This window comes from Nicotiana tabacum, chromosome 14 (genome assembly GCF_000715075.1).
Source record: "Nicotiana tabacum cultivar K326 chromosome 14, ASM71507v2, whole genome shotgun sequence".
NCBI lineage: Eukaryota > Viridiplantae > Streptophyta > Magnoliopsida > Solanales > Solanaceae > Nicotiana > Nicotiana tabacum.
The window spans coordinates 103740879-103751153 of NC_134093.1; the positions used below are offsets into that span (position 1 = coordinate 103740879).

At 34.1% G+C, this 10275-nt stretch overlaps 2 protein-coding genes across 2 annotated transcripts; one reads left to right on the plus strand and one right to left on the minus strand.

Annotated features, from left to right (window-relative positions):
* Window positions 1-223: 223 nt before the first annotated feature.
* Window positions 224-2019, minus strand: LOC107825222 (putative glutathione S-transferase). The gene is made up of 2 exons (XM_016652051.2): window positions 1652-2019; window positions 224-837 (listed from the first exon to the last, which is right to left on the minus strand). Exons 1-2 carry the CDS (start codon window positions 1970-1972, stop codon window positions 493-495), a joined length of 666 nt encoding a protein of 221 aa, XP_016507537.1. The 5' UTR covers window positions 1973-2019; the 3' UTR covers window positions 224-492.
* Window positions 2020-6798: 4779 nt separating this feature from the next.
* On the plus strand, window positions 6799-8591 carry LOC107772386 (protein ALTERED XYLOGLUCAN 9-like). Its single transcript, XM_016591888.2, has one exon. It carries the CDS (start codon window positions 7113-7115, stop codon window positions 8229-8231), a length of 1119 nt encoding a protein of 372 aa, XP_016447374.2. The 5' UTR covers window positions 6799-7112; the 3' UTR covers window positions 8232-8591.
* The last annotated feature ends 1684 nt before the right edge of the window (window positions 8592-10275 follow it).

The window sequence follows — 10275 nt, forward strand, 5'->3', positions numbered from 1 at the left end:
ACCATCTACTAGTAGTAACATCACCCATCCTTTTTATAATAGAGTAGTAGATGAACATGGTATTGACCATTCACATGCACACACCCACAGTAGTACCCTTCCAACTTTTTGTAGCAGTGCTATGTACTTGATCGTTAATTAATAGAATGTAGTCTTTAAAACCAAAAAAAAAAAAAAAAACTGATGTAAAACACGACCAGAAACCACAAAAGAAACAAAAAAAGAAAGAGAAGGAAAGCATTGGTAATTATTTCACTTATTTTTCTTTTCCATATAAGGAAAAGCACATAGATTACACACAGAACATATATAGAAACAAGGAAATACCAAACAACATATATAGTTAATATCGACACACAAATATTTATTTCTCGATTTATTTTGAACTATATAAATATTGAAATCGATTACTGTCATTAATATATGACCTTTTTTATAGTAAAAAAGAGTCCTGAAAATAACCGATATGATCCAGCAGGATGACTTGCCAAGCTATTCAATGCCATGCATTTTCCTAAGCATGACAACAAACTCGTAAACTTTTTCAGGGTTAGGAAGTACATTAGCAACACTCTCCCTCTTAAGGCATCTCTTTGTCCATTCATCAAATTTTGGACACTCTTTTTCAACCTTAAAACCTCCAAATTTTTCATAAGCATAGAACCAAGATGTCATGCTAATAGCTATGATATCAACATATCCAAAGTTGTCTCCTCCAAAATAATCTTTGTCACCTAAAGCTCCTTCAAGTTTCTTCAAAATGTCTATGAAATCTTTCTTGGCAATCTCTAGTTCTTCTCCTTTGCTCCTCCATATAGCCATTCCTGCTTCATAAATCTGCACCTCATGTATGTATTCACTTAGAAATAATACATGACAAAATAAATCAACACCCCACACTTATAACTGAATAATAAAGTGGTTGAGCTAGGAATTTATTTAAGAGGATTCAAAAAAATATAATGTCACATCTAAAATTTAAACCTATGAGTTAAATCAATTTTGAACCCTCTTTGCCCCTTTAATAAAATATTTTCTTATGTTACAAGGATTCAATAGTTTAAATATAACAAAAAAAAATCATTATCCCCTATTTACATAGTTTATTTTTATGATATTGTTTGTTTTAGTCTGTTTTGTTTGTACTTGAATAAATTTATTTTTCTAAAGGAGTAATCATTTCTTATGAGTAACGTTATGTCACATTCAATCTTGGCGCATTTCAGATGTTTGAAGGTCTGCTGCCACAAAATAATTTAGAAAATTCTTCTTTATCAATGCTATAATATAGCTACTATAGTAATAGACTACACTAATAGCTAAATTACAGGTACAAAAAGCATTTCAAAAGATATGACTCTTTTGCTTACATTAACCCAACAAACTTCTTGTTTGTATCTAATAAATACGGAATATGATCCGTCTCTATATTCATGAATTGAGATTCAAGTTAATAAACAACAATAACCACTCCTAGATAGCAAATAAGTTGAGGTTGACTATATGAATTCCTACTATTAATATCGCTCCAATCAAGCTCACCTCAGTCTAATATTTTACTGGCATATAAATCTTTGTTAAAACATAAAATTCGTGTTTATAATCCACATAACTAACCAAAACAAGCATATAGGAGGATTAGAAATATAACCTTTTTGTCAATGAAGTCAGCCCAAAACCGTGCCCTGGAACGACCATAAGCACAAGAAGGGAGCAAAGGATTTTGGGTAACATATTTCTCATCAATATAATAGACAATATTTGAGGACTCCACAATTGGCTTGCCACTGTCCAATAAAACAGGAACTTTTTGGTAAATGGGGTTTGATTTTAGAAGCAGTTCACTCTTGCCACCTAGCAAGTCTTCTTCTTGAGAATCATAGGCTAAACCCTTCTCAGCTAATGCAATTTTTACCCTCATGCAAAATGGACTCACCCAGAAATCTAATAGACGTAAATCCTCTTTTGCCATCCTTCAACTTTCTTTTTCTTTTCTGTTTGCTGGGGTAACGCATAGGCAAGTAGTGAACTTATATAAAACCAAGAATTTGAGTTTCCAAAGCAAATCTTGTTCCCTTGCCTTCTAAGAAATCCTCGAGATATTCGTCCCTTTGTTGTTTATGCGTGTCATCACTCCTGAGGTGTATAATAACCAGAAAATAAATTTTGCATAATCAGATCATGTGGAGTACTAGTAATTACTGCAGTTAACCTTCTATAATATATTAAATTATAATAATATAAATATTTTTTCACGTAGCGCATACTTTTTCCGTTTCAAATTAGATGAGATACTTTCATTTTTAGTCTGTTTCAAAATAAATAACATATTTCTAAATTTGAAAATAATTCAACTTTAAACTCTTCATTTTACCTATTTTACCGTTAATAAGAAGTTTTTATAACTGTACAAATATGATGGCCTCACAAAACTTTTACCCCTTAAGTTTTTAAAACTATAAATTTTAAAATTTTTTTTTTTCTTAAATTCCGTGCTCGGTCAAACTACCTCATATAAATTAAAACGGATAAAGTATATTTGTATAACATTAGCACTATCTCGTTAGCAAATCAAGGATCGATCTATGCCGGCAATAATATTAGTTAAAGATGTCAACCTCAATTTAACAGCATGAGAAACTCTCATGCAATATTTGTTTTTTTGTTGATAAGGTCAAATTAAACAATTTTTTTTTTGATACGGTTTCGAATTAGATAACCATTCACCAAAATCATACTATAATTCATTGCCCAAAAATGGTTTTGTCTCCCCGTTGTTATCTTTGTCTTTTTCCTTTCCTTATAAATTTAATACGTAGCATCTGGTGTCATATATATAAGTTCCAAGAACATATTTCCTCTCCTGCTGTATTGAACTCACCAATGAGGCATAGGTTAAGTGGCAAAAGAAATATTTTAAGATTTTAATGTTCAAAGGACTATACACATATAATTCCTATTCTTTTGGTTTCTCTATTTATTACTAGAAGAGCCCCCAAAAATTTGGATTCTAATGCAGCTTTACTGTACATTGCAACTAAGAAATCAAATTCAATTAATAATTTTCATGATAATGTATAGTTAAAATTTCAATATGCAAAATAACAAAGACAGACAACATTAAAAGTAAAAACTGCACGATGACATATATACACATCCACTGATATCTTCAGGTCGTGAAAAAATTGTCTTCAATATTTATCAGTAATATAATAGATGTGGTAACTTGAAAATCAGCCACCAAGTATACGTGAGCTATTTTGAGCCTTACAGGACATTTTGCATAAACTTGCAAAGTCCTACACAAGTATACGTGAGCTACGGAAAGACATCATATACTCAATATCACTTTTGCTAACAATATTTAGAGAAATATAAATAATTACCCATGACATGTGAGTTTTGATGACTCGCAAATCAAATTATTAACCAGGTTGGGGAAAGCTAATGGTTGATGTTCCATCCAACTGATTTTCACCGAGGTTAAGCAAAAGAGTACATACACTAAAAGAGTAAAATAATTTACAAAATTACGATTTGATATCGTCTGAGGTGTGGGGTTCGATCAGTAACATCTCAAAGCCAAGATATGGACGTTGTTGTTTGCTCAACTTGGGCTTTGTACGATTAGACATTTATTTTCAAGCGTTTCATAGAAATTCTTTATTTAATAGTCTAAATTTCTAATCTTAATATTTATTCCTAAAGTACACCCTTCTATACAATATAATATGAAATATAAAGCACGACCATTTAACATTATCATTTAAAGTTGCTGCCATGTGACCAGGAGGTCACGAATTCGAGCAGTGGAATCATCCTCTTGTAGAAATGCAGGGTAAAGCTGCGTACAATAGATCTTTGTGGTCCGACTCTTCCCTAGACCCCGCGCATAACGGGAGCTTAGTGCACCGGACTGCCCTTTCATATAACATTGGAACAACAAAGTAAGGGTTTGTTACCATTCTCAACCAAAAAAGGAAGGTAAGAGCAGCAGGAACATGACATTGATACTTCTTAGTGATGAAAAACTCTCAGCAGCAGAAAAACTCTCGGCAGCACATCATATGATGACTACTATTAGGAGAAATACACAGCAGGAAAAATCATTCATAACTTAATAATGTGCAAACTAAATGGATCACAAACAATCGTCCAAGCAACTAAAGTAGCTATTATTGCTTTCAAAAGAATTCTTAGAGTATCAAGTAACTATAGTTATAAAAAAACATAGTTATAGAATATTTATTATTAACTATACATTTTAGTTTTCAAAGATAACTAAAGGTGATTTATTAGTAGACGATAATGAATCCACTTTTTCGCTTATCCAATAACATCAATACAATTTTACTATAAGTAAGCTAGATTAAGAAGAATTTTTTTTTAATCCATTCCTATATGCCAAACATCATTAGGTAAATATACAATTGTCGGGACTAAGCCCCACAATAAAGACCCTTTATGATCAAAGAAATGCCTATTTGCAGATATAAGAATACATTATTTTAGCACAAACAAAGCATCACATTGCAACGGGTACTCTAATAGGCGGAGTAAAATTGTAAAAATAGACTCTAACACACATGAGATGGTTCTCTCTTGTATACAGAGTTGATGACTTATTATTGCCTTGAAAATTCATTTATTGACTGAGAAAAGACAGATCGTAATGTTCTTTCGACATTATTAATATTCTCTTTCAAAAAACTCTATTTTTCCGGTTCTATTCATTTTTTATTTCTTTGCGCCTGCTTATATGTTTGGACAAAAAAGTACTCCGCAATTACGACAAGAAGAAGGTGGATGATAATAGAATAAGATAGTTGAAGATGGATTGAAAAGGCTTAATACTCATACTACATCTTAAAATGGTAATGGATGCTGAGTTTGAGTTAGTTTTCTTCCTTTCCGATTTTGATTTTTTTTCAATGGCCCATTACATGCTTATGTTCTTTTCGTTAATTTTCTTCGAATTTTTAAGTATCTCAATTTATTTATTTTCTTGGAATGACAATATGAAGGAATAGGTTGGCAGAGTCAAATATGTGTTACAAAACTTTTTTCTACCATAAAAAAGAAAAGAAAAAAAGAATCAAATTCAAGAATCAAAAGAACTTTATGCAATAGTTTGCATTTCAACTATGCTATTTCAGTTTCTAATTAATCTTTACCTTCTTTCTAGTCTTCCATCTCTAGAATTCTCTCTGTCTTACTCCTCTATACTAAATTACTAATGGCTATTCATCCGAATCAAAACTGTGCTATTTCAGTTTCTAATTAATCTTTACCTTCTTTCTAGTCTTCCATCTCTAGAATTCTCTCTGTCTTACTCCTCTATACTAAATTACTAATGGCTATTCATCCGAATCAAAACTGTGAATGCAGATTTGGACTTTGAAAGCAAAAAAGAAGAAGAAAAAGAGATAGAATATAATATCAGTAACCCTCACCGATCAGAAGCAGTGGAACAACATAAATCTCCAAGCGAAGGTAACCTAAAAGAACTGTAAGAATAGCCCAGTACCAGGAGCAGCTATATTGTACACAAAGGATAATACAAAAAGCTTTCTACGGCATAGGGGAAAAAAGTCGCAGACACGGTGGAAGGCAATGAACGGAAAATTTAGAGCCACAAAGAAAGTAAAATAGAGTAGGGTACGTGGCAATTCAGTTTAGGGCAAGCCACGTAATTTAAGCATATATAAAAACATAAATGGCAAAGTGAAATGTCATTTATGCCCTTGGTCGACCAACAAGCCTTTTCTATATAATAAAAATTTTGTATTTGAGCTCCAAACTCATTCTGCCCATCCAACCCGCTTAAGGTTGTGGCCGGTCATTGATCCGTCCATAGTTGAACTCAGTCCATCTTGATTTTTAACCCAAATTGATCTATAAGTAATTTTATTTAAATATTTTTGAAAATAATATTTCCCCCGTTTCAATTTATGTGAACCTGTTTGATTGAGCACGAAATTTAAGAAAAAATGAAAACTTTTGGAATTTGTGGTCATAAACAAGTCAAAAAGGGCCCCAGAGTATTTGTGTGATTATAAAAGTTTCTCATTAAGGGTAGAATTGTAAGTTTAAGCAAAATTGTTTTCAAATTTAGAAAGGGGTCATTATTTTTGGAACGGACCAAAAAGGAAATAGATTCACATAAACTGGTACGGAGGGAGTATATTTTTTGCTTCATATATTATATATGACCATAACAAAAGTAAAAAGTCATATTTAGTAATTAAACAATTTATAAGAAAATAATACATTACTTAAAACTTGGTAAGAGTTGGGCGGGTTAAGCAATGACCCAAATTGTAGTACATCTTGACCCAACTCATCTCAGCCTAAGTAACTTTTGAGCAGATCATTCATTGACTCAACCCATTTTAATCCGTCCAAAAGTACCCAACCCACTCATTTGAAAGCCCCGGTTATTCGGGGAATCTACTCCTAGATACAATGCCACAGAAAGTGGTCACCTGGTGTGAACATGGCTTATTCTTTGCCATTCTAATTCTAATTTCTAAAAGCTAAAGTAAAGTATATTTTCCAAAGTTCACTTTAACAAAGTTTCTTAACTGGAAGATACAACAAATGTAGAAAAAAAACTAAAGAGGGAAAGAAGAAAAAAGAAGGAAAAAGAGTATCTTTGAGTTCCACTAGATACTTGCCAAAACTCCTCTATTCCTTATCTTCTATTGGGCCACATGTTGCTGGTTCAAGGCCCAAACCAAAAGCTTAAAAAAATTTGAGGCCCATTTGGCCCAAATTACAAGGTACCTCCATCCTTCCCCGAATCACAACCAGAATCCGAATTTCGACATTATTCTCCTTTTCTCTCTCACACAGTTACGCCATAGCCATCACCACCTCTACAATAATTTGCTTCCTTCATAATCTTCACCCTCTCAACTAACCTTTAACTTTCCTCACCCCAATCCCCCCCACCCCCACCCCACAAAAAAAGAAGAGAAAATCAATTGATTTTTTTCCTTAGTTCTCTTCAAGAAGATCCAAAATCTCATAATTCTTGAAATATCAAGTCAAAGTTTCAATTTTTCATATTTAACACCTTAATGGGTGTCATTTGAAATCAAGAAATTATCATGTTGGGTGCTGTCCAATTGGGATTATTTGCAGCAGGTGTTGTACTCTTTGTCCCTATGGGTATGGCTGGTTGGCACTTAAGCCGTAACAAGATGCTATTTTTCAGCTGTGCTCTTTTCATTACCCTTGCTGTTGGTGTTCATTTGGTACCTTACTTCCCTTCTGTTACTTCTTTCCTTAGCTCTAATAAACCAAGTTCAGTAGTACCTTTAGAATTTACTGTAAAAAAGGATTCTTGTTTGTCTTTACTTCATCAAGTGTCATTTGATTTTCAAGAATTGAGTATAAATGTGACTAACAGTGTTGAAAATAAGGGTAGTGGTAGAAAATTTGGTTCTTGGAAATGGGTTGAGTCTGAAATTGTTAATGAATGTGATTTTCAAGAATTGAGTAAGGCCGACGCTTCGGATTTATTAAACGGGTCGTGGGTTGTTGTAGCGGGGGATTCACAGGCAAGGTTAATGGTGATTTCTTTATTGGAGTTGATATTAGGGAGAAATGAGATGGAGGTGATAAGAGGGGATTTGTTTAAGAGGCATAGTGATTATAACATTTTTGTTGATGAGATTGGATTGAAGTTGGACTTTATGTGGTCGCCTTACGTGAGTAATTTGACTGATTTGATGCTCGGGTTTAAAGAAAAAAGGGGTTATCCCGATGTATTTGTGATGGGGGCAGGGTTATGGGATATGTTACATGTAAATAATGCATCTGATTATGGTGTTTCTTTAAAGTCTTTGAAGGATTCAGTCGTGTTGATGTTACCGGTTTCGTCAGCATTTGTTAATGAGGGTGATGGAGCGAATGTAGTTCCGATTCGGTCCCCCAACTTGTTTTGGTTAGGGATGCCTAAGTTGATACATTCAATGTTGAATACAGATGAGAAGCGGGAGAAGATGAGTGATGTAATGTGGCAAGCTTATAGTGATGAGCTTTACAGAAGTAAGCTGCTTCGACAATCTGGTGGCCCGCTGTTTTTGCTGGATATTCATTCCTTGAGTAATAACTGCGGAGCTCATTGCACGGATGATGGAATGCATTATCACGGGGCTGTCTATGAAGCCGCTGTACATATCATGTTAAATGGATTACTTATAGAATCTAACCAGAAGCTATGATGGAGCAGTTATGGTTTTCTGTTGACTAAGTAACGCTGCGACACCCTTCCGCAATGGGAAAGGGCAATATGGTAATTGCGAGAGCTCGTACTTCAATATCATCGGTGAATATTTTTTTCCCCACGTCTTCTTTTGGCAACTGATATTTCAATAGAAAGAATTCTTTGATGGTAGTTCATATTCATTTCCCCTTGTTCAATTGTATGATTACTGATACTCACACGAATTGTATTCTAGAGCAGGAGAAACCACTCATATTCATATCCGATTTTGATGTGATCATGTGGACATATGTAGAACAAATCAAAGTTTCTGAAACATGTGCAATAGTTTGAATATCCAATTAAATGATTGCACATCTATATGGTCTTTTACTTGCTTTCGTGTCGAGTTAATCTAATCTCTCCTTTTTCGTTTTTTGGAATGGTAAGTTAATCTAATCTCTAGTTAGATGTAATACGATAATGGACACTGTCTTTTTCTTGCCTCTCCATTTAAATTAGAAAGATCGATGGAGTAGATACTTCAAACACTTACTATTTCAGTCCAAAGCGATTGTTTTGTTGTCAAGAAGTCTAGGATCGTATTCTACTGGAAATATAAGCTGAAATTTAAGAGCTACATTTATTTTATACTTTGGGTAGTTTAGAGATGCCACATCAGTTACTCTGTGTGTGTGTGTGTGGGGGGGGGGGGGGGTTTGCACAATCAGCTTGTCGGCTTGCATTTAAATGTCCCCTTGGACTTCTTACACAATCAAAGATGCTAACTTGAGTGTCATATCTTGAGTGTCCCCTTTGGAGTTAAAGCTAGTTTTGTAATTTTTTTTGGTAGTTGCAAGGTCTAACTTGAGTGTCATATCTTTTTTGTATGTTTAGTGCTCGTACTTTGAAGTTTGTAGTCTTGCATTAGAATCTCTTGAAAGCTTCCAACTCTCCTGGTAATGTCCCTTTATTGTCAAGACTTGTGATTTTATTAGTGTAGAATATGAACTGAAGTGGACATGTTAATATGTCTGCACCAGGCAAAGAACCTGCATACATCATTAAAAGATAGGAAACTATTAGCGTGACGCACCTTAATCACATTTGAGGTTCTTACGTTATCCATAAACCTTTAATAGCTTTCTAGCTATTTCAAGATGAGTGGAAAAAAATGATTTTGTGTTTGTGCTGTAGTGATGGAAGGTGAGGAATTTTGGCTCTTCTAGTCTTCTTCTTCTTCCAATCACTGGAATTCTTTTTTGCTTTACTTTCAGCTTCCAGAAACTGATCAATCTGCCAAAACTTTCTCCACTTGATACCTATAAAACTCATAATCTCGTTCTTGATTTTATCCACCTTTAACCAGATGCGTTTTGCACCAGTCACTGTGCTGGAACTGCGTATGTGCTGAGCCAATGTGTCTGGTTGTAAAGCTCCAAGCTTGTTCACTATGACTGTAAATAAAGCAATGTTGTCAAAGGTGCGCTCTTAAGCCTTGGAGCAAGGCACGGCACATGTTGAGTGCTTCGTCTCGCTTAGCGGGCGCTTCAGTGTCGTCATCAAGGCTCTAAGGCATACTTTTCCTTGTCAATGAGCGTAATCTTGAAGAGGCGGCACTAAACAATTGATATTTCACTTTATCACAATTTTTCTTCAATTCTTTTGTCCATATATTTGTTATTCATGCTTATAATTATTAGTCTTTGACTACACATACATATTTGTATTTGTTTTCTCCTTTTGTGCCTTCATTAAAGCTCATGCTTTGTTTGCGCTTAAAACCCCAAGGGACCTTAGTGTTTTTTTGCGCTTTTCGCCTTTGATTTGATTGCATTATGATATAGTTATTTTTCAGCCTTCTGAGGTGTGGAGGTGGTTATCTTGAATATACCTTTCCTTTAGTTTGTTAGCAAGCAATTGGGAACAAAATAAGAAAAATACACTAGTGGAGATTATAACTTTTACTTACTATGCTGTATGAGCGGGGTGTGTAGTCATAGTTTAGTCCCTTTAATGAACATATACCTTTTTCAACCCTCATAAACAGAGAACACTGTGGG

What these genes read in the sequence shown, in the direction of transcription:
- LOC107772386 (XM_016591888.2), top strand. Translation starts at nt 7,113, where the DNA reads ATGTTGGGTGCTGTCCAATTGGGATTATTTGCAGCAGGTGTTGTACTC.
- LOC107825222 (XM_016652051.2), bottom strand. Translation starts at nt 1,972, where the DNA reads ATGGCAAAAGAGGATTTACGTCTATTAGATTTCTGGGTGAGTCCATTT. An exon ending in CTGACTTCATTGACAAAAAG is followed by an intron (nt 838 to 1,651) that starts GTTATATTTCTA and finishes CATGAGGTGCAG; the next exon opens with ATTTATGAAGCAGGAATGGC.